General features: G+C 44.4%; 1 protein-coding gene across 1 annotated transcript in view; it reads left to right on the top strand.

The window, feature by feature from the left end:
• Nucleotides 1-23,688, top strand: part of TOP3B (DNA topoisomerase III beta) — a 72,569-nt gene extending 48,881 nt beyond the window's left edge. The window contains exons 14-19 of the mRNA XM_068243051.1: nt 1,000-1,173; nt 2,524-2,652; nt 5,392-5,541; nt 15,061-15,161; nt 19,083-19,284; nt 23,178-23,688. Of these exons, the coding sequence (XP_068099152.1) occupies nt 1,000-1,173; nt 2,524-2,652; nt 5,392-5,541; nt 15,061-15,161; nt 19,083-19,284; nt 23,178-23,647 (1,226 nt within the window). The 3' untranslated portion in view covers nt 23,648-23,688. The remainder of the gene's footprint in view (nt 1-999; nt 1,174-2,523; nt 2,653-5,391; nt 5,542-15,060; nt 15,162-19,082; nt 19,285-23,177) is intronic.
• Nucleotides 23,689-24,422: the final 734 nt, after the last annotated feature.

The raw sequence follows: 24,422 nt of genomic DNA, 5'->3' as shown, positions 1-24,422 counted from the left end.
TGGGTTACTGCCTAGGTAACCACTCAATATGCAGGTGAGGAGATTAGACCTGTCCTCGCTCAGGATTAAGAAGTTGCTCTCTGTAGAACGGAAGAAAAGGGGGTAAGATCACCCCTCCACCTGGGGTGGACTCAAATATACTGGTAGGAGAATAGAGGCGCCAGCAGAATAAAAGTGGATACAATTGTTAAAAATTGCTGGGAGGAAATGGTGGACTTGCCTCCGTAAAGCAGACACAAAGGACGAATGGGGTACTTTCAATAAATGTGTATGTTTACATTGTGACAGTCCTTTGTGTCTGCTTTACGGAGGTAAGTCCACCACTTCCTCCCAGCAATTTTTAACAATTGTATCCACTTTTATTCTGCTGGCGCCTCTATTCTCCTACCAGTATATGTTAATATCCTGTGCTTTCAAACAAGCCTCTCTGCAGTGACAGCCAGCTGACACAGCTGAGTGATCAAATTACAACTTGTGATTAGTCACAGATGAGGGGTAATTAGACAGGCTAAACTCTCTAAATACATACAGGGTGCTTTTCAATCTGTCCTGTGCAAGAGTTCAGGTCCACCAGAAAAGTTTAAAAATAAATGCTTTATAAGACATCTCACATTTATTGCAACACAGTTCAGTTGTGGTAAAGAAACCACACATCTATATTGATTGATTATTGATATGGCAAGAGTTTGTGTGGTAGCCTAGGTATCAACCCCTCTCTGATCGGAATCTGATCAGAGAGGGATTGATCATTTTGACACATCAGGTTGCGATTTATGTATGGCCACCTTTACGGTATTATGAAATAGACAACAAATTTATCGCTAGAAAGAAAATTCTGCAGCTTTGCCCAGCAAGGAGAATAAAGCTGCGCACCAGTAAGACAATGGTATTTAGCCATCTGTAAAGTGTCAGAAATGAAATAAAGTGCAGGGAAATGTAGTTCAGGTTTGCTTTCACTAATCATGGCATCCTGCTCATTTCTTGTTGATTGTATTTCAGGATACACTGAAATCATGCCGTGGCAAGGTATTCCACTGGAGGAGAGTTTCCAGCCTTGTGAAAGAGGTGACAAGTTCAGCGTAGAGGAGGTGAAACTGCTAGAGAAGCAGACATGTCCGCCAGATTACTTAACAGAAGCAGAGCTCATCTCTCTAATGGAAAAGCATGGCATTGGTGGGTAAAACAGCATGTGTTTATATGTCTTTATTCACTAGAGACCTTATGGGTAATGCATCCAGGCAGCTAGTGCCTAGTCGTATGTAACATGCATGAAAGCACGCCTCCAAACAAGTCATACTGCACATCTATTGTGGGCCACCTCAACAGTGTTACTGCAAAGTAAGGGAATGGGGACAGAGCTATGGAGTCGGAGTCAGTGGTTTCATAAACTGAGGTGATTTTTTTTGTACCAACTCCACAACCCTGGTAAGTATTGGACTAAGGAGTCGGGAGTGAGAGTCTGAGCAATTTTGGGTACCCGGAGTCAGTAGTTTCATCAACCAAGGCGTTGGATGATTTTTGTACTGATTTCCACAGCTCTGATTGAGTAAAATAATTATCAATGTATCAGATACTAACTACCAAGTGATTCATTTATATATTGGGCAAAAAATGCTAATTAGCCAGTTAGTCTGGCTATATATACATTGATTTTTTTTGCAGGCAGATTCAATTACTCTAATCTGGTGGAAATATTTAGTCCACCAGGCTGCATTGATCGCACTTTGTATCAATTTTGTGGCAAAAATAGATTAAAATCTGATTGGACAGGGTGGAAAATTTCAGTCAAATGAACTTGATGATAGATCAACAGCCCATAGTGTTGCGCAATATCAAACAGTGCAATGCTGCTGTTCGATAGATTTTATGGTGACAAGCTTTGTTGAATATTTGTGGCCGCACTTCCATCCATGTATGGGTGGAGCCACACTGCGCAGGCGTGGACCTTACTTTGTGCCCCGCTCATACACATAGCTTGTGCACAATTTTTTCCTCCATGCATGAGTGGCACCCTGCTACTCTGCAGGCACAAACCGTAGTTGCACCTGCGCAGTGTGGCCATGTGCGTACATAGGTAGGAGTGTGGCTGTAAAGAAGAAGAAGTGATAACGAGCAGCAGTGCGGTGAGACATCCAAAGGCTTCCCTCTACTTAGGTAAGTATTATACTTTTATTTTTTTCCCCCACATGTTATGTGCATCAGCTAGGTGCCGACCGTGCTCTGCTGAGTACATAACCAAGAACATTGTACTGTGAACTAGAATTTTCAATCCTTTTGAGATCTTTTTATGGTTTGTGCATTTTATCTGACTAGACAAATAAATATATTCAGTTGTTCAGAAGTTTGTGTTCATATATAATCTTGTTTGACTTTTTAGTAAGACCATTTCAAACCAGTTCTGCTCATTAAATGTTTGTATTTAAATATGTATAATCTTCCCTCATTGCAGCTTGCTCAGGGATGCAGTTTTCACCCTTATTTGTAAACTCTGACACCTACTAAAATATACACTGTACTTTTTAGGTACGGACGCTAGTATACCTGTGCACATTAATAACGTGTGTCAGCGTAACTATGTGACTGTGGAGAGTGGCCGCAGACTGAAGCCTACCAGCTTAGGCATTGTGCTAGTGCATGGCTATTACAAGATAGGTGAGTAAATCCAGGACTACAGTGTGTGTATACAGTGTCAAGTCGCATGGTCTAATATCTTGCTCTTGTATGAAAACCCCCCTCTGACAGTCTGAGCTTGTTTTTCTGATATACTACAGTCATTACTGACCCAAGTTACCCACATATACCCATAAAAAAAAACTACTGGATCATCTTCCACCTTTTAAACCAGACCTCCTCAAATCTGTTAAGGGGCGGACTAAGAAATTTTGCTGATGATACCTAGGTACACTGTGCCAGTTATAATCCTACCTAATAAAGAGCAAGCGTCCCTGCGTCCCATGTCCGTGTGTCAGTGCTTTTTTGCACTGCGCATGTGCAGAAAGGAACGCAGAGACACTGAAGAGAGCTGGGGGAGGACGGGACCAGGAGGGGCAGCCGTGTGTGCGCGCCGCTGGTGGGTATGCGCGCTGATATGTGTGGTGACAGACCTAGCCTGTTTTTAAATGGGCTAAAGTCACTAGTTAATTACATAAGACATGACCCCCATTCCCATGAAAGAACGCACGTACCATATAATATGTGCAGCCACCCTCTACATATGATGTGATGGGATGTGGGTGCAGCCAAATAATAAGCATATCTTATGTGATTGAAGGTTACATGCTGTACCACTATGTTTGTGTGCCCCACACTTCCTGACCGTGACTTATTAGGGTGTAGGATTTGGAGATTGTGATTCCTCGCCTAAAGGTGTGTACACACACTGGATTTTTTAAAACTACGGGTCGTCAGACCTGCCCGCGGGGGGTCGTTCTGACGACAGTTTGCATGTGAGTACAGGCTGTCGTCAGGCTGGAAAGGCTGGTTTTGACTGACCCGTGGGCCAGTGGCAATATACAACCGAAAGAGGCAGCTACTGCACTTTTAGAGCCACAACCAGCTGCTAGTGCAGCTATTCACGGCTTCATTGAGCTGAAAAGGGACATAGTACATGCACAGCCCTGCACATTTGCACTCATTGCACTGGCCAGTTGGTGCCCCACCCACACATATATAAAAATAAACGTGTAGAGGCTGGGCAGTGCAGTGTCTAGTGATGTCACTTTTAATGGACAACTGTAACGAGGGATATGGAGGCTGCCTTATTTATTTCCTTTTAAACAATGCCAGTTGCCTGGCTGCCCTGCTTATCTTCTGCCTCTAATACTTATAGCCATACACCCTGAACAAGCATGCAACATATCAGGTGTTTCTGACATTATTGTCTGATCTGACAAGATTACCAGCATGCTTGTTTCTGGTGTGATTCAGGCACAAGAACAGCCAAATAGATCAGCAGGATAGCCAGGCAACTGGTATTGTTTAAAAGGAAATAAATATGGCAGCCTCCATATCCCTCTCGTTACAGTTGTCCTTTTAACTGGGCATGTGTGCTGTCAGCATGTGCAGCAGTGTGTCAAAAGTGAAACCCATTAAGAAAAAAAAAAATTGATGCTCAGTGCCCTAACCGATACCTGTGTTTATGGTCCATAACATTGGGGCTTACAATGGAGTAAGTAGATTCACAAATGTCACTTTCAGCAGTCTTGAAGAGACCATGCCTCAACAGTCTTAAGCTGTTTTGTTGGCTCAAGGGGGCTTACACAATATAAGCAAGGTGGCATAGTGTTTTGGTCATTAGTGTGTATGAGCTAAAATTGAAACTCGTGCGGAAAAACACCCTTTAGTTTGTTATTACTTGATGAAACTACTGTAAAAATTTAAATTGATGCATACTTTTCTGGTGTATGAAAAACACTTTGACATGAATTGTAAAACTAGTTCTTGCTGGCAGTATTTATTGTGCCCAGTAGAGTAACCTGCATGGCATGGTGTGTATGTTTTGTTCTAGTGTGGTGCTTACACAGTGTACGTTTTCTGTGATGAAGAAGCTCTTTCTTTATGCTGAGTAGTTGAATAAGCTAAGCAGATGGTGGCATTGGGATATGCAATAAACAAAGTTCATTTAGCACCACTCTATTTCAATGCTCCTCCCATCATTCCACCACGGCGGCTCCCATCCGTGAATCCCTGCACTGGCTTCCTATCCAGTCCAGATTCAAGATACTGTGTCTGACCTACAAATCTGTCCACAAAACCTGTCCAACCCACATTTCAAATCTTACTCAGAGGTACACACCTAGCCGCTCACTCCGCTCTTCCAATGAACATCGTCTGACCGCCCGCCGCATCACCCAGTCCCATGCACACCTCCAGGACTTCTCAAGAGCTGCTCCAACACTATGGAACTCCCTACCTCCACCCATTAGGGCAGCCCCCTCCTTCAACATCTTCAAGAAGGCCCTCAAAACTCACATTTTTACTCTGGCCTACTACCCCCCACAAGTGCTCTAAACACGCAACTGAACTCTGGTCCCCTACATTTCGTGTCCTTACCTCTCACTCTAGATTGTAAGCCTTTGGGCAGGGTCCTCCTCCTTTTGTGTCCTACCTGATCATGCACCTTCATTACTGTGAACCCATGCTATGCATCTGAGTGAACTCAACTTGCCTAATCTCCATGCTCCCCTCCAGTGACTGACTAAGCATTACCTTTTACTCATACTGTGCTGTGTGATCTGGTTTTTCTTGTATTCCTGTGTTGTCGTATTGCTGTATGTCACTCCTAAATATTGTCTGTAAGATAAACTAATGTCCGGCGCTGCGTAATATGTTGGCGCTTTATAAATACAATAAATAAATAAAAAATGCTTTGAACTTGTATCTTCCTTTTAGATCCAGAGCTGGTCCTACCTACAATCCGTAGTGCACTAGAAAAGCAGTTAAATCTTATTTCTCTGGGAAAAGCTAATTACCTTCAGGTCCTGGAACACACGCTGGATATCTTCAAGAGAAAGTTTCATTACTTTGTGGACTCCATTGCAGGTGATGTCTTAGCGGGTCTCACATACTACAGGCTTTTCTTGCTATTTATGGTTCTACCGGTTTGATTTCTGCCATGCAGAGCACAAAGGATGTGTAATAACTGTAGGTATAAAATGTAGGTGATTGTGGATGTATTGTGTATAAGTAAAATTGTTCTTGTGGCATCCCACTGACATAGAATATACAGAATTGTAAAATCTCACCACGTGTTAAAGGATACTTAATAAGAACACTAATCAACATACATCCCTGTTCCCACTTACAGTAACAACGTTGTAAGGCACTTGTTTCTGCTCCCACATATGTGCACCCACAGGTACTAGGCTCTCACAGCAGCTGGCACACTTACTTGTTATGCTGCTGAATTATAGATGGAAGAGAGCCTCAGCTTCCTAGTAACCAATTCTGGTTCTGGCCATTGCAAGCCACAAGACCTCTGCTACCTCATGTACTGGGGAAACAAGGGAAGTGTTATTTAGGATAATATACAGTTGGTATTGTTTAAGATTCCGTCAGGATGGAGAATTGACTGTGACCAATCCAGCTATTTTCCCGTGGATGACAGTATTTCTATGTCAGGATAACTGCTGACTATTTTTAGTTGGATAGGTATCAGAATCTCTTTATGTTATATCTAATGCTGGGAATAAACGGCTTGATTCTGAGCCATCTAGATGGCTCGATAGATAATTTCCGACATGTCCGACGTCCCGCCCGATCGTTTTGCAGCTCGATTCCGCATTGAACACAATGGGAAAAGATAAGAAAAACGGAAGATAAGAGAATTGACTGCAGAATCGAGCAGGGAATCAATCGAGCGGGAGAATAGAGCTGCAAAATCGAGCCGTGTATGTCCAGCATTAGATGACCACTGTTTGCTCTCCCCCTGGAAATCAGCTCTTTTTGTGTGCAATCACTACCTCCAGCTGACTTTGCCAAGCATTCCTTTTTCCATAGCAGTTGCCAGAAGTGTTCATTGTGGTCATTTTACCTGCCCTCATACACTCATAGAACTAATGAAAATGGTTTCCTCCCACAGCACTGTACTGGGATTCCAGGATTTTTAGGGATATTCCAACAGAGTGTAAGATAGTTAACCAATAAATTTTATATATATATATATATATATATATATATATCTCCTTATAAGCAATACCTGTTGCCTAGCTATCCTGCTGATCTCTTTGGCTGGAATAATGTCTGAATCACACACCTGCAACAAGCATGCAACTAATACAGTGAGACTTCAGTCAGAGCTCCTGATCTGCATGTTTGTTCAGGGTCTATGCCTAAAAGTACTAAAGGCAGCAGGAAAGCCAGGAAATACATAATTACAGTAAGTTGCTTATTTCTTAAAACCATATTAAAGCCAATTTCCTGGTGCTGCTCCCTCCACCTCTGAAGATTTAGAAATAGATTATACATATAGAAACAGATAGCGTGCATCTTCCGTCTTAAGCATGTAGATTTATTGTCAGTGTTGTACATCAAAATTGGATTCTGTGCATGGCATATTCCATAACTGCATACAAAGTTTGCCAAGTATTGCGCATATATAGTACCTTGCGGTTCCTTGTGTGGGCCTGTCAGCGTGGGAGGTGGGAGTGAGGGACTGATGTGGGCCTAGCGACGGCCGTTTCGCGTCCTCCTGGACGCTTGGTCACGCCGTGTTCCACTGCAAGCCTGCGCCGTCTCGCCACTGCATACATACGGGAAAACCCACCTCCACCGTGGCGTCACAGCGCCGGCTGTGATTGGGGCTCAAGTTTCCACCAATGGGAGAGCCGGAGGAGTTACACCATGCGCACGGTGCCCGGCAAGGACCAATACAAGCGGACAAACTGTCGCATAAACACACGTCATTAATGACGCGTCTCATGCGGCTCACCTCCAGCGCATGCGTAAATCACACGCACCGCTGGAGGGCTCGCGCACTGGATGAAATATCACCAGTAGAGAGCGCCAACGCTGTATGTCCTTTCTTCAGCCGGCACATCGCAAACAACTGGCACATATATTTCTGTCACCATTGGGTAGGCGCCTCTAGCTCATCCACCGGTGGAAAAATAGAATTAAATTAGTGATAGTGCATGATGTGGCACACCATTAAAATTAATTACTGGGACTGAGAAGCAGGATATTTACAATTGCATTTGTTATTTCTTCGGACAGTTACATCTACTCATGTGGCCTTTAACCTCAAACAGACAAAAAAGTAGAATAGAAAAGGGACAGGGGAAAGATATGCCGGCCGTCACTGGCCGTCTCAGACATATACGTAAATTATACTCAAATATAAACCATTGGATATATATATACTGACTGAACAATCATATATAGCACTCGTCAGCAGCATACTCATGCCTAACACTAACAATTGGTACTGGCCTCGGCACAAACTCTGCAACACCCCATTTCCTCACAAATCGGTACCCCAATTTATGTCGCTCGACCCGAAGTTTATGGATCCAAAGTGCTTGCAAGCTCCACCTTATCATTAAGGCCTAATGGGCCCAGGGCTTCAGTTTGTAAAATCAACCAGGTCTCCCTTCTCAACAATAACCTGTCCCTGTTACCACCCCGTCTTGCCTTATCTACTCTCTCCAAGCCCGCAAATTTTAAACCCTTGGTATCCCCTTGATGGTGTTCTCTCATATGGGCAATGAAACGGGCACAACCCCTACCACTTTTAACCGATCCTAGATGTTCCCCTACCCGTTCTTTTAGTGGACGCGTAGTTTGCCCTATGTAAAACCGTTTACAAGGGCAAAAGAGGACGTAGACCACATACTTGGTTTGACAAGTGATTAGGTCCCATCAGACACTCCTTCCCTACTTGTACGTATTTCTGAGAAATCATGCGAGGGCAGAACTTACAATGTCCACATCGATGATTGCCTTTTAGCATACCTTTACTCAACCATGTATCTTTCCTAGGGGAAATAAACTCACTGTGGGTAAGCATGTCCCCAAGTGTTGGTGCCCTCCTAAAGGCCACTCTCGGGGGGCCTCCCACAATCTGTTTTAGGGACTCATCTCTCTCTATCAGCGACCAATTAGTAAAGATGGCTTTTCTAACCATGTCGGCCATAGGTGTATAGTCAAAGGTGAAGGTCATGCGATCCTGCATAGACCTGGGCTTATTTCTGGGTGTCAGTAGCTCCAGTCTGGGTTGGTGTTTAGCCCTTCCATATGCCTCCTCTAACAAACTGGCATCATATCCCCTATCGGTCAGGCGTTTGGTGAGATCTGCTGCCTGCATTTCATATTGCATTTCGTCAGTATTATTTCTCCTCAGCCTCAAGTATTGGCCATATGGAATGGCTTTTATGACATGTTGCGGGTGAAAGCTTTTAGCGTGGAGGAAAGAATTGGTTGCCGTAGGCTTTCTATATCCCTCGCAACACAAAACTCCATTCTTGACCATAATTCGTAGGTCAAGGAAGGTCACCTCTGTATCGCTTTTCTCAGCGGTGAACTCCATGTTAATTGTGTTGCTGTTGATATACTGTAGAAAGCCATCGAACTGCTCATCCGTTCCCGACCACACCACCAGGACGTCGTCCACGTACCTCGACCATTGTCTGATGTGCCCGCGGAATGGATTACTGTCCGAGAGCACAGCAGACTCCTCCCATGCCCCCAGAAAGAGGTTCGCAAAGGAGCATGCCACAGGGGTCCCCATGGCCGTACCCGCTGTCTGATGGTACCAATGCCCATCAAACAGGAAGGCATTGTGCTTTAATACAAAGCCCAGGCATTCACAGACGAAGTCTATGTATTCGTCGTCTCTGTCTGTGCGAGTCAGAAAATGTCTGACAGCCTCAATCCCCAAATCCTGGGGGATACGGCTGTACAGACTGACCACGTCGATAGTGGCCAGTCTGTCACCGGGGACCCATGTGGCACGCTCCACCATCTGCAGAACCTCCAACGTATCCCTCAAATAAGAGGGCACCCCCTTAAGGAGTGGGCGCAGGAGATGGTCGAGATACCTGGACAGCCTCTCAGTGAGAGACCCACAGCCGGAGACAATGGGACGTCCCGGCGGTGCGGTCACGGATTTATGCATTTTTGGTATGTGGTACCATACCGGACGGCGCGGATAGAGAGGAAGCAGGTCACGGGCTAGTTTTTGTGAAAGATATCCTCGCTCCGCACCTCTGCGTAGCAGAGTGCGCAATTTGTTTTGGTATTTAGGAGTTGGATCTCCCTGGAGCGGACAATACGTGGCTATGTCACTCAGTTGCCTTTCGGCTTCATTTTTATACTGAGTTGCTGACATGATAACCAGGTTTCCACCCTTGTCCGCTCCCCTTATCACCAAGTCCTTGTTTTGTTTCAGCCACTTAAGGGCCTCTCTCTCCGCGCCGCCCAGATTCGGCACCGCAGTTCGATAAATCTCTGCCTTAATATCTTTCATCACCTTATCAAAAAAATGATCTATACTCGATCCCGGTGTGACAGGGAAAGGCTGTATAGACTTGCAGGCCCTGAAATCACCACCGCCACCCAGGCTAAGAGCCTCTGGCCTCCCAAAGTCCGTCCACACTTGGTGGCCCCCATCTGCCCACAGTTCCTCCATCATCTGACTAAGCTCCTCATCCGTGGGGTCCCACTGAACCAGCGGGCTAAACCCCAAGGTATCAGTGTTGTTCCCCTGTGTCATTTGAGGAGGCTAAGCTGAAAGCAAGAGTTGAGAGAACCCCTCTACTGGTCCACTGGCAGTTTCGGGTATACACCCCTGCTGACCAGTACTCAGACCTGTTGTCACTGGGGCTTCATTTAGATCAATGGGCTCTTTGTTGAACCTCTGGCATATCACGATCTTTCTTGTGGACTTGTAAAGGTCTATTGTAAAGGCCACTATATCGAAGTTCCTCGTTGGACAAAAGTTCAAACCTCTAGATAAAAGGGAAATGCAAGCTGGAGGGATCTCCATCCCGGAAATGTTCATGACTTGCAAGCCATCAGTGGCTACATTCCCTTCCGCTTCTTGCTGCTTGGTTTCGTGCTCTCTCTCCACTGATTCTGGTTCCGACAGCGAAAACGAGCAATCCAATAACCCTAAAAAAACAAAGAAGTATCCTAAAAAGAGACCACAGAAAAAACCTCCCAAGGGTCCTAAAGATGTAAACAACAAGGAGGAAAGGAGCCAAGGTGCCGAAACAGCAGCCAAAGGAGAATCTGGCCCTTTAGACGTAGAACCAGACGAGGACGAGGATGGAAACGTAGAAACAAAATCCAAGAATGTGCATTGGGAAGGGAGTGAGAGCACGAAACCAAGCAGCAAGAAGCGGAAGGGAATGTAGCCACTGATGGCTTGCAAGTCATGAACATTTCCGGGATGGAGATCCCTCCAGCTTGCATTTCCCTTTTATCTAGAGGTTTGAACTTTTGTCCAACGAGGAACTTCGATATAGTGGCCTTTACAATAGACCTTTACAAGTCCACAAGAAAGATCGTGATATGCCAGAGGTTCAACAAAGAGCCCATTGATCTAAGTGAAGCCCCAGTGACAACAGGTCTGAGTACTGGTCAGCAGGGGTGTATACCCGAAACTGCCAGTGGACCAGTAGAGGGGTTCTCTCAACTCTTGCTTTCAGCTCAGCCTCCTCAAATGACACAGGGGAACAACACTGATACCTTGGGGTTTAGCCCGCTGGTTCAGTGGGACCCCACGGATGAGGAGCTTAGTCAGATGATGGAGGAACTGTGGGCAGATGGGGGCCACCAAGTGTGGACGGACTTTGGGAGGCCAGAGGCTCTTAGCCTGGGTGGCGGTGGTGATTTCAGGGCCTGCAAGTCTATACAGCCTTTCCCTGTCACACCGGGATCGAGTATAGATCATTTTTTTGATAAGGTGATGAAAGATATTAAGGCAGAGATTTATCGAACTGCGGTGCCGAATCTGGGCGGCGCGGAGAGAGAGGCCCTTAAGTGGCTGAAACAAAACAAGGACTTGGTGATAAGGGGAGCGGACAAGGGTGGAAACCTGGTTATCATGTCAGCAACTCAGTATAAAAATGAAGCCGAAAGGCAACTGAGTGACATAGCCACGTATTGTCCGCTCCAGGGAGATCCAACTCCTAAATACCAAAACAAATTGCGCACTCTGCTACGCAGAGGTGCGGAGCGAGGATATCTTTCACAAAAACTAGCCCGTGACCTGCTTCCTCTCTATCCGCGCCGTCCGGTATGGTACCACATACCAAAAATGCATAAATCCGTGACCGCACCGCCGGGACGTCCCATTGTCTCCGGCTGTGGGTCTCTCACTGAGAGGCTGTCCAGGTATCTCGACCATCTCCTGCGCCCCCTCCTTAAGGGGGTGCCCTCTTATTTGAGGGATACGTTGGAGGTTCTGCAGATGGTGGAGCGTGCCACATGGGTCCCCGGTGACAGACTGGCCACTATCGACGTGGTCAGTCTGTACAGCCGTATCCCCCAGGATTTGGGGATTGAGGCTGTCAGACATTTTCTGACTCGCACAGACAGAGACGACGAATACATAGACTTCGTCTGTGAATGCCTGGGCTTTGTATTAAAGCACAATGTCTTCCTGTTTGATGGGCATTGGTACCATCAGACAGCGGGTACGGCCATGGGGACCCCTGTGGCATGCTCCTTTGCGAACCTCTTTCTGGGGGCATGGGAGGAGTCTGCTGTGCTCTCGGACAGTAATCCATTCCGCGGGCACATCAGACAATGGTCGAGGTACGTGGACGACGTCCTGGTGGTGTGGTCGGGAACGGATGAGCAGTTCGATGGCTTTCTACAGTATATCAACAGCAACACAATTAACATGGAGTTCACCGCTGAGAAAAGCGATACAGAGGTGACCTTCCTTGACCTACGAATTATGGTCAAGAATGGAGTTTTGTGTTGCGAGGGATATAGAAAGCCTACGGCAACCAATTCTTTCCTCCACGCTAAAAGCTTTCACCCGCAACATGTCATAAAAGCCATTCCATATGGCCAATACTTGAGGCTGAGGAGAAATAATACTGACGAAATGCAATATGAAATGCAGGCAGCAGATCTCACCAAACGCCTGACCGATAGGGGATATGATGCCAGTTTGTTAGAGGAGGCATATGGAAGGGCTAAACACCAACCCAGACTGGAGCTACTGACACCCAGAAATAAGCCCAGGTCTATGCAGGATCGCATGACCTTCACCTTTGACTATACACCTATGGCCGACATGGTTAGAAAAGCCATCTTTACTAATTGGTCGCTGATAGAGAGAGATGAGTCCCTAAAACAGATTGTGGGAGGCCCCCCGAGAGTGGCCTTTAGGAGGGCACCAACACTTGGGGACATGCTTACCCACAGTGAGTTTATTTCCCCTAGGAAAGATACATGGTTGAGTAAAGGTATGCTAAAAGGCAATCATCGATGTGGACATTGTAAGTTCTGCCCTCGCATGATTTCTCAGAAATACGTACAAGTAGGGAAGGAGTGTCTGATGGGACCTAATCACTTGTCAAACCAAGTATGTGGTCTACGTCCTCTTTTGCCCTTGTAAACGGTTTTACATAGGGCAAACTACGCGTCCACTAAAAGAACGGGTAGGGGAACATCTAGGATCGGTTAAAAGTGGTAGGGGTTGTGCCCGTTTCATTGCCCATATGAGAGAACACCATCAAGGGGATACCAAGGGTTTAAAATTTGCGGGCTTGGAGAGAGTAGATAAGGCAAGACGGGGTGGTAACAGGGACAGGTTATTGTTGAGAAGGGAGACCTGGTTGATTTTACAAACTGAAGCCCTGGGCCCATTAGGCCTTAATGATAAGGTGGAGCTTGCAAGCACTTTGGATCCATAAACTTCGGGTCGAGCGACATAAATTGGGGTACCGATTTGTGAGGAAATGGGGTGTTGCAGAGTTTGTGCCGAGGCCAGTACCAATTGTTAGTGTTAGGCATGAGTATGCTGCTGACGAGTGCTATATATGATTGTTCAGTCAGTATATATATATCCAATGGTTTATATTTGAGTATAATTTACGTATATGTCTGAGACGGCCAGTGACGGCCGGCATATCTTTCCCCTGTCCCTTTTCTATTCTACTTTTTTGTCTGTTTGAGGTTAAAGGCCACATGAGTAGATGTAACTGTCCGAAGAAATAACAAATGCAATTGTAAATATCCTGCTTCTCAGTCCCAGTAATTAATTTTAATGGTGTGCCAAATCATGCACTATCACTAATTTAATTCTATTTTTCCACCGGTGGATGAGCTAGAGGCGCCTACCCAATGGTGACAGAAATATATGTGCCAGTTGTTTGCGATGTGCCGGCTGAAGAAAGGACATACAGCGTTGGCGCTCTCTACTGGTGATATTTCATCCAGTGCGCGAGCCCTCCAGCGGTGCGTGTGATTTACGCATGCGCTGGAGGTGAGCCGCATGAGACGCGTCATTAATGACGTGTGTTTATGCGACAGTTTGTCCGCTTGTATTGGTCCTTGCCGGGCACCGTGCGCATGGTGTAACTCCTCCGGCTCTCCCATTGGTGGAAACTTGAGCCCCAATCACAGCCGGCGCTGTGACGCCACGGTGGAGGTGGGTTTTCCCGTATGTATGCAGTGGCGAGACGGCGCAGGCTTGCAGTGGAACACGGCGTGACCAAGCGTCCAGGAGGACGCGAAACGGCCGTCGCTAGGCCCACATCAGTCCCTCACTCCCACCTCCCACGCTGACAGGCCCACACAAGGAACCGCAAGGTACTATATATGCGCAATACTTGGCAAACTTTGTATGCAGTTATGGAATATGCCATGCACAGAATCCAATTTTGATGTACAACACTGACAATAAATCTACATGCTTAAGACGGAAGATGCACGCTATCTGTTTCTATATGTATAATGTTCAAACCTCTTCTTTCCAAATTGTGGAGCGGAGCACACGTCTTGTATAAGCAATTGTCTATAAGCATATGAAAGTATAGCCTGTCAGCCATTATATTGACCACCTTGGGCACACCTTACTCGCACCAAGACTGGAAGCAACGCACCCCTTAAAGGAGAAGTGCCACGCCATCCTGTTCCCTTCTATAAAACGATTTAGAAATAGAACCCCCATTACAGCTAGGCTGTCATCTTCATTTGAATCACCTGACTTACTTTTGCACTACCTGGTAACATTGCAATCCAGGCAATACCCATACAACTGGACTATGCTGGATGAAGGTCAGTCCAGGCCACGCCCCCTTCCATAAACTAGTGAGGGAGCCAAAGTTGCCAATGAAGGATTGGTGTTTCTGGAATGTTCAGGTATAGGGGAAGCAGGGTTGGAAGCAGGATTGGGAAATACAAATGAGTGGCTTTAAATGTTCATTAAATGTTCATGCATATTAAACTATATAATGAAAACTTTTTTTTTCATGAAGTATACTGCCAAATATATAATTAACTGTTTTCTTTTTTCTGGGGATGTTCACAAGTGATGATGTTCCCTGGTGTAACACACCCCCAAAGTCACTCTTTGACCGTCTCGTCATCATTTTTACTCAGGAATGGACGAGCTGATGGAAGTGTCTTTCTCACCGCTGGCTGCTACTGGCAAACCACTGTCCCGCTGTGGCAAATGTCACCGCTTTATGAAGTATATCCAGGTATGAGTCATTGCTTCTGGAATGTTCTGCTGTAAGTGACTAGTACTATCCAGAAAGTACTGCATCTGCGGTTGTCAGAAGGTCTACACCATTGTAATGTTATATTAGTAGGTACAAGTCACACTAAGGCTCCCTGCACACTGCAAATCCGTTTTCCGATTCCGATTCCGTTTCCGATTCCGATTCTGATTTTCCTTGAATACATTCAACAGAAAAACGGATCAAAAAACGCAGCATGCAGTTAAGATTAAAAATCTGAATCGGAATCGGATGTAAAAACAGATTAAAAATCTGAATCTGAATCTGATTTGCTTGCAGTGTGCAAGAGGCCTAATAGAGCTTCTTCCCAACAGATTGGGAGTGAGGGTCTTGTGTTAAAAAAGGAAGGATAAGGAGCAGAAAGGAAAATGGAGAAATGGAAGGTGCCAGACTGCTTAAAGAGAACCTAAACTGAGAGGGATATGGATATTTCCTTTTAGACAATACCAGTTGCCTCGCAGTCCTGCTGATCTTTGGCTGCAGTAGTGGCAGGATCACAGACCTGAAACAAGCATGCAGCTAATCCAGTCTGATTTCAGTCAGAGCACCTGATCTGCATGCTTATTGAGGGGCTGTGGCTAAAAGTATTAGAGACACAGGATCAGCAGGAGAGGCAGGCAACTGGTATTATTTTAAAAGAAAAAAAAAATCCATATCCTTCTCAGTTTAGGTTCCCTTTAATATTTAAGGTGATAAGCAGCCAGAAGAGTTGAGCTGACAGCAGATTAAAGGGAACCTGAAATGAGAGGTGTATGGAGGCTGTCCTATTTATTTCCTTTTTAAACAATACTAGTTCCCCGACAGTCCTACTGATCCTCTGCCTCTAACACTTACAGTGGTTTGCAAAAGTATTCGGCCCCCTTGAAGTTTTCCACATTTTGTCACATTACTGCCACAAACATGAATCAATTGTATTTGAATTCCACGTGAAAGACCAATACAAAGTGGTGTACACGTGAGAAGTGGAACGGAAATCATACAGGATTCCATACATTAAAAAAACACACACAAAAAAACTGCAAAGTGGGGTGTGCATAATTATTCAGCCCCCCTGATTCAATACTTTGTAGAACCACCTTTTGCTGCAATTACAGCTGCCAGTCTTTTAGGGTATGTCTCTACCAGCTTTGCACATCTAGAGACTGAAATCCTACCCCCTTCTTCTTTGCAAAACAGCTCCAGCTCAGTCAGATTAGATGGACAGCGTTTGTGAACAGCAGTTTTCAGATCTTGCCACAGATTCTAGATTGGATTTAGATCTGGACTTTCTAACACATGGATATGTTTTGTTTTAAACCATTCCATTGTTGCCCTGGCCTTATGTTTAGGGTCGTTGTCCTGCTGGAAGGTGAACCTCCGTCCCAGTCTCAAGTCTTTTACAGACTCCAAAATGTTTTCTTCCAAGATTGCCCTGTATTTGGCTCCGTCCATCTTCCCATCAACTCTGACCAGCTTCCCTATCCCTGCTGAAGAGAATCACCCCCCGAGCATGATGCTGCCACCACCATATTTGACAGTGAGGATGGTGTGTTCAGAGTGATGTGCAGTGTTTGTTTTCCGCCACACATAGCGTTTTGCATTTTGGCCAAAAAGTTCCATTTTGGTCTCACCTGACCAGAGCACCTTCTTCAACATGGTTGCTGTGTCCCCCACATGGCTTGTGGCAAACTGCAAACGGGACTTCTTATGCTTTTCTGTTAACAATGGCTTTCTTCTTGCCACTCTTCCCTAAAGGCTAACTTTGTGCAGTGCATGACTAATAGTTGTCCTATGGACAGATTCCCCCACCTGAGCTGTAGATCTCTGCAGCTCGTCCAGAGTCCCCATGGGCCTCTTGATTGCATTTCTGATCAGCGCTCTCCTTGTTAGGCCTGTGAGTTTAGGTGGACGGCCTTGTCTTGGTAGGTTTACAGTTGTGCCATACTCCTTCCATTTCTGAATGATGGCTTGAACAGTGATCCGTGGGATGTTCAAGGCTTTGGAAATCTTTTTGTAGCCTAAGCCTGCTTTAAATTTCTTAATGACTTTATCCCTGACCTGTCTGGTGTGTTATTTGGACTTCATGGTGTTGTTGCTCCCAATATTCTCTTTGACAACCTCTGAGGCTGTCACAGAGCAGCTGTATTTGTACTGACATTAGATTACACACAGGTGCACTCTATTTAGTCATTAGCACTCATCCGGCAATTTCTGTGGGCAACTGACTGCACTCAGACCAAAGGAGGCTGAATAATTACGCACACCCCACTTTGCAGTTATTTATTTGTAAAAAGTTTTGAATCATGTATGATTTTCATTCCACTTCTCACGTGTACACCACTTTGTATTGGTCTTTTACGTGGAATTCCAATACAATTGATTCATGTTTGTGGCAGTAATATGACAAAATGTTGAAAACTTCAAGGGGGCCGAATACTTTTGCAAACCACTGTAAACCATAGACCATAAACCAGCATTTAATTTTTAACACAAATTGGGCAAGATTTACCTACACGCTTATTTCAGGTGTGTGATTCAGACACTACTGATGCCAGAATGGTCACAGGACAGCCAGGCAACTGGTATTGTTTAAAAGGAAATAAATATGTCCGTCTCCATATCCCTCTCACTACAGGTCATGTTTAAGTTTTTTAGTGGAGAGAGCTCTGGACACTCCTCTAGTAGAACAATGTATAGAGCAACATTCTGTGTGTTTATATTCCTAAGCAGCTTCTGTATCTAAAATGCCAGGTTCCACGGAGGCATTCACAAATAGGCTAATGTAGTAAAATCCGTACACATATACAGACTCTCTTATGAAATGGATATATACCACCTTATGTAGTTTACTTGCATTGCCTGCAGGTGACTCTGGAGCTGAGGGTTACCTCTGTCAGATCCTGCTAGAGGGATGGTCTTGTCATCTGATTGCCCTCTAGCCCACAATGGCTGCTGTCTTTCTGCTTCTCAATGTGTAGACTGCACAGGCCCGATTAAGCAATGGGTTTAGTATTTGATGCAGTTATACAAATAAGCATTTATTACCAGCATGGGGTCAGGTAGTTTATAGGAACCCATTGTCCTGACTGACAATAAGTGACAGGAAAAACTGGATTCTTAGCTGAAGACTCAGCAGCAGACCCCGTACATGAAGAAAAGTAGGGGGCATACATTTTAATCTTTCATAAGTAAGCCTGCAGAGTTATAAAATGTAAAATAATCATATATTTCCATATATTTGTACCTTGCAGGGAGATACATGATGGACTACAGCAATCCGTTTGCAGTCCCTGGTGCTTATTATAGTTGAACATATTTGTGCCCTAATTTTACAAATCTGTTACAGTAAAGCAGGAATAACTTCCTCTCCTGCATCACCAATTTTTTAAAAGTGGTTTTAAAATACATTTTAGAAGCTTCCCCTTCCCTTTCTGATATTCCAACATGTTTTGGACTGTAAGCAGAGCTGTGGACATTAAAGCCCATACAAACTTTTGAAAAAATACATTTACTTAGGTGAGAACAGGCCTCAGCCTCTGCACCATTTCCTGTCTGACAATGAGGCCTTCTCTTTGCAGCACTGGTGGTTTTCCTCAGTGCAGCATCTCTGGTTTCTAGTGTAAAGTCCAGACCACCTGCTCCCGCTCAGGCTCAATGTAAAATGCCAGCCGTGAAGTGACTGAGATTTTCTTCAAACTGATTCCTAGTGAGGTACATAGCTTGGGTCGTGTACATATAGGACCGAAAGGTACACTGCGGTGCAGGAAAAATGCTTGCATTACCTTATCTACAATCTAGTAACATGTTTTTACCATGATCAATGCATACCTATGGGTTTAGACATAGCAAAATGTAGAACACATACTGTTTTCAGTCCATGATTAATGCATTTTGTGTTGCCAGGCTAAGCCAAGCCGCCTGCATTGCTCACACTGTGATGAGACCTATAGCCTTCCTCAGAATGGGACCATCAAACTGTACAAAGAGTTGCGGTGTCCACTGGATGACTTTGAGCTTGTGCTGTGGTCGTCAGGCTCCCGGGGAAAGAGCTACCCGCTGTGCCCATACTGCTATAACCATGCTCCATTCAGGGACATGAAAAAAGGTTTGTCTGTCTACTTCCTCATATAATAATCTCACTGATGATCGCTATAAAAAGTATTTCTGTGTATAGCTTGCTATGATAATATGGCAGCCATATTTAGTTCTTACTTAAACGTCTTCCATATGCTGCAGAAGGATAGTGCTTTTGGCACGTCGCATATTCCTGTGCTCACACATTACTAGAAAAAAACCACTCATTTGAATAGTCACCAGTGAGCAGTCATTTGCTGCACCATCAGCTGGATGCTGCTTTTCATTCTCTAGTGACAGCCAACAGATGCTCTCATCATAAGCAGTCATTTTACGGTATATCTGCTGCATTTGGATAATTCTCAATTAAGATACCTAAAGACATGATGCTTGAGTTGAGCAGCACCTGCTACAAGAAAGAACATTTGTATACTTTAGAAATTACCTGAAAACCCAGTTGTTGGTAAGACTGTCTTACATACTGAGAAACCGCTGAACACACAAGTATGGCAACAACATCCAGCTGTGAGAAACTCCCCTTTACCAGCGCATCAGCTCACCTGAAGCTTTTTGGCGGAAATATTTCTGCTGACATTGATGGGCCAGTCTACAGACAAGACTGACTGCTGATACTTGCTGGCCTAGTATCTGCACACTAAAATATCTCTTCTAATGCCAGCAAAGTATAATGCCTGATACACACCATGCAATTAGCCGACAGACAGGTTGAATTGATTTCTGTCAGGTTCGATCTGATTTCTGTTTTTTCTGATCACGTCAGAAAATCGATTGGAAGTCAGATCGGACCTGTTGGAAATAATTGATTTGACCCTTCTATCTGATGGGAAATTGCAATGTTGTGTACCAGTGATCAGTGATGAGCTCCGGATCAAATTCGAATGAAATCTGAATGATTCATTCGGATTTCATTCTGCTAATTAGTGCAGCTGAGCGTGTGTGTTTAACTTACCCAGCAGCCTCCTTTTTTAACCCATCCCACAGCGCGTCCCACTCTGCATTCCAAGCTGCCTCACGTGACTACTACGCTTCTTCCTTCAACCCGGAAGGAGGAAGTGTTTGTAGTTGAGTGACTGCGGTGTGGGACGGGTTAAAGAAGAAGGCTGCTGGGTAAGTTTAAACCTCAACACTGCAGCCTTTGTGTCAACATTACAGTGATTTGGATACTTCCGGCACACCGCATCGGATTGTGTGAACTGTGTACTGTGTGTTGCAGCACACTCCCATTGTGGTCACTTGCTGCGTCGCCCGTTTACTTTCATTGCTGCATGGGTCATGTGGTGACGCTGCAGCCTTTGTGTCAGCATTGTAGTGATTTGGATACTTCGGGCACACCGCATTGGATCGTGTGAACTGTGGAAGTTTCATAGACTCGCGTGCCCATGCAGCGCGGAAGCGTAACGTGGGGCTACGCAGAGGGCAAGTATACAAGGGGCCTTAATAAGTCAATGATGAATGTCAGTATGGAATTTAATTTTGGTGTGGTCTATCCTGAGACTCCTCGCCATCAAATGTTTTTCAGCAGTAGTGCTCATGCGACAGACAGGAAAGAGAATAAAGGTGCCCATACACTCGCCAGATTGGCAGCAGATAGATAAGAAATGCATCTGATGATCTATCTGATGCGTTTTTAGAACATTTTTTACCAGGATAGAATTCCAAAAGATTTCAGTTTGAAATCTATTGAAATTCGATCTGATGGCATTTTTTTGCCATCAGATTTACATTAAGGCCAATGCAAACTGATAAGCAATCTCATCAGATCGACCTAAATTTTCCACCCTGCCAGTTCGATGGAAATCCATCAAAATCGATCGAAATCGGCCATCGATCGGTCGATTGGCCAACCGATTTGCAATCGATCTATCGATCGATCGATCGGGATCGATCGGTCGGCCAGAAAATCGGCTGAGTGTATGGGCCCCTTTAGTGAATCTGTCTTTACAGTAAAATAGTGAACATATGGAACAGTATGATGATAGAATGTGAAAGAAACTTCAAAATTGTCATCATTCTTTATTTTATACAAACTGTCATTTAGGCCATCTGAGAGCCAACTGTTTGAGACCAGCTTCATCACAGCGCTCTTTACATAAGTCATATCATCTTGATGTGCTTAAATTCTGTTGTTACTAGAAAATAAAATGAAAATAACACGCCATCAACACCACAATTAAGCTCAAGCAATAAATATTGGCGAATAATATACACACATCATGAAACAGTTAAAAAAGAAAGAAAAGAAATGAGAGAGAGGAAGATAAGAGAAAGGAAAAAGGGAAGAAAAGAGTGAGATAGGACTAAATGAGCCAATCCTAATAGTGTAAAATTACATGTATCGTGTCACACAGATCTTTTTGGAGCTTCATCCAAATCTCGCCATTAGCTGCTGTACAATCTCTAGGATCCAGCGCCTCCAATTTAAGAAATTCTGTTTTTCCAAATTGGTAAACACGTTATCACAGTGCTTTTCCAATTTTTGTATAGTTAAAGGGACTCCGAGCAGTGCAGAAACTATGGAAAGATGCATATCATTTTAAAGCTCTCTTTCTCCTCTTTCCAATGATATATAAACCGCCGCCCTACGCCTTTTAGTTTTCGCTATTTTCGCGATTGAAATTGCCGCGGCCGCGATTTTAATCGCGAATATAGAGAAAACTAAAAGGCGTAGGGCGCCGATTTAGGCGTCGCCAGAAAGAGGAGAAAGAGAGCTTTCAAATGATATCCATCTTTCCATAGTTACTTGTATTACACAGGACGACTTTTTCTCAAAGTCAGCAGCTGCATTCTGCTGAATGGAGCTGCTGACACTGGGGAAAGTGTCGTCCTGTGTAATACAAGTAACTATGGAAAGATGGATATAATTTTAAAGCTCTCTTTTTCCTCTTTCTGGCGACGCCTAAATCGTCGCCCTAAACCTTTTAGTTTTCTCTATTTTCGCGATTGAAATCGCGGCCGCTGCAATTTCAATCGCGAAAATAGCGAAAACTAAAAGGCGTAGGGCGGCGGTTTATATATCATTGGAAAGAGGAGAAAGAGAGCTTTAAAATGATGTGCATCTTTCCATAGTTTCTGCACTGCTCGGAGTCCCTTTAAAGGGATCTGAGTACCAAATTTTACAAAGATATGAAATAAACTTCCCTTTACCACATGTCCTAGAGGCAGAGGAAGAGCCATACCCTTTTTAAAGCTACTACATTGAACAGAATACCATCTCATAACCAGCTTATACTGTAGCAAATTTCTGGAATTAAAAAAACGTGGGCCTCTCCCTCCCCTTTAGATTGTAATCCTTTGGCAGGCGCTCAACCCCGGTGTATCCTTGCAACCTCACCAATATACTTCCTATAGACTAACTCAGGCTTGAATTACGGTGTATCTGTAACCCGTTCCCAAATTGCATGATAATGTATCTTACACCCTTTTTGCGTGTATAACCTCTCTAACACCCCTTGTTAACATTGTATGTATCCCTATTTATTGCCCAGCGCTGCGTAATATGTTGGCGCATTATAAATGCAATAAATAGTAATACTGATGCATAACCAAGTAGAGCCATCAAATCTACGCTGTGGATCTACCTCTCAGGCTAGTCGAGTCTTGTCTTCACTGACTATTTCACAGCTTAGTAAAAAATGATACGTCCGGGAGAATTTTAAGTGGTCTAGTCATATTCAAAAAATGTTTTTAGAGTTCTGAGAGCTGCAGTCTGACAGAGTTGTGCTTCTTCTCCAGTTTATTAACAGAGCTGGTGAACTTCCAACATTTTATTTTTAGAATTCTCAAGACGTGTATCCAATGAAAATAAGCTACTGTTTATTTATTTTTTTCAGTTATTGGGAAGTGTACTGCTTTCTTGTCTGCCTCTGCGGTTGAATAACCAATTCTTTTTCTGTCTGTCTTCAGGTATGGGGTGCAATGAGTGCACTCACCCAACGTGCCAACACTCACTGAGTATGCTTGGCATTGCTCAATGTGTGGAATGTGAGAATGGGGTGATGGTCCTGGACCCCACTTCTGGTCCTAAATGGAAAATGTCGTGTAACAAGTGTAATGTTATGGTGCACTTCTTTGAGAATGCTCACCGGGTGCGAGTGGCTGCAGATACCTGTGAGGTTTGCGATGCTGCACTTATACATGTAGACTTTAACAAAGCCAAGAGTCCATTGCCTGGAGACCAGACGCAACACTCTGGATGCGTGTTTTGTGACAATGTCTTCCAAGATTTGGTAGAGCTCAAGCATGCCACTATGAGACACCCAATGCACAAGGGTGGACAAGGAAGAAAACAGGGAAGGGGGAGGGGCAGAGGTCGGAGAGGTAATCCCAAGAAGCCCAAGGACAAAATGGCTGCTCTAGCAGCGTACTTTGTATAGTATGAATTTTAGCTCGATCAATAAAGTCCTGTCCTATTAAACGTGTGAACAGAGATTTATTTGTAGCTAACAGATATGTCAAATACATGTTGAAATATCATTATTCTCTGCTTTTTTCCACATACTGTGCGAGTTTCTACTTTTGTTGTGTTTTGCCTAAAAACAAAAAAGTGGGAGCCCTGCCTGTCACTATGTGCCACTACTTTCACAATTTACTAATTAGAAAGGAGTTGCAGTAATCAAGGCAGGAGATGATGAGGGCATGGATGAGCAGCTTGGTAGTGTGCAGGGTCAGGGAGGGGCGGATCTTGGAGATATCACGGAGGTGGAAATTGCAGGCTCTGGTGACGTTTTGGATGTGAGGGAGAAGGAAAGGGCAGAGTCCAGGGTGACGCCCAAGCAACGGGCCTGGAAGGTAGGTAACGAATGGTCTATATGATACACCTTTTATCCAAGAGAGTTAAGTAAGCTCTGTTTATAAAAGTGTGTTCTCATCTAAGCAGTTCGTTTCTGATCCACTTAGTAAAGGGCTGCCTGTACCATTTTCTGAGCGTTTTTGCTCAAAAAAAGGTATAGAGAAATCGCAAAGCGCCTGAAAAAATGCTTTGTATAGCGATTTCCCCAGCACTTTGATGAATAAATACATTGTATTTATTCATTTCCTTTCTTGCGTCAGGAAGTGAAAAAAGCTGAATTGCTCTGCAAAAGCATGTAGAAAAGTGCTTCAAAAAACCACATCGCCCACCCGAGCGCTGGGAAGGGGGGAGAAAAAAAT

The sequence above is a fragment of the Hyperolius riggenbachi genome, chromosome 1 (assembly GCF_040937935.1).
Source record: "Hyperolius riggenbachi isolate aHypRig1 chromosome 1, aHypRig1.pri, whole genome shotgun sequence".
NCBI lineage: Eukaryota > Metazoa > Chordata > Amphibia > Anura > Hyperoliidae > Hyperolius > Hyperolius riggenbachi.
Note: the sequence above shows the minus strand (reverse complement) of the source record. Positions and strands in the feature narration are given on the sequence as shown.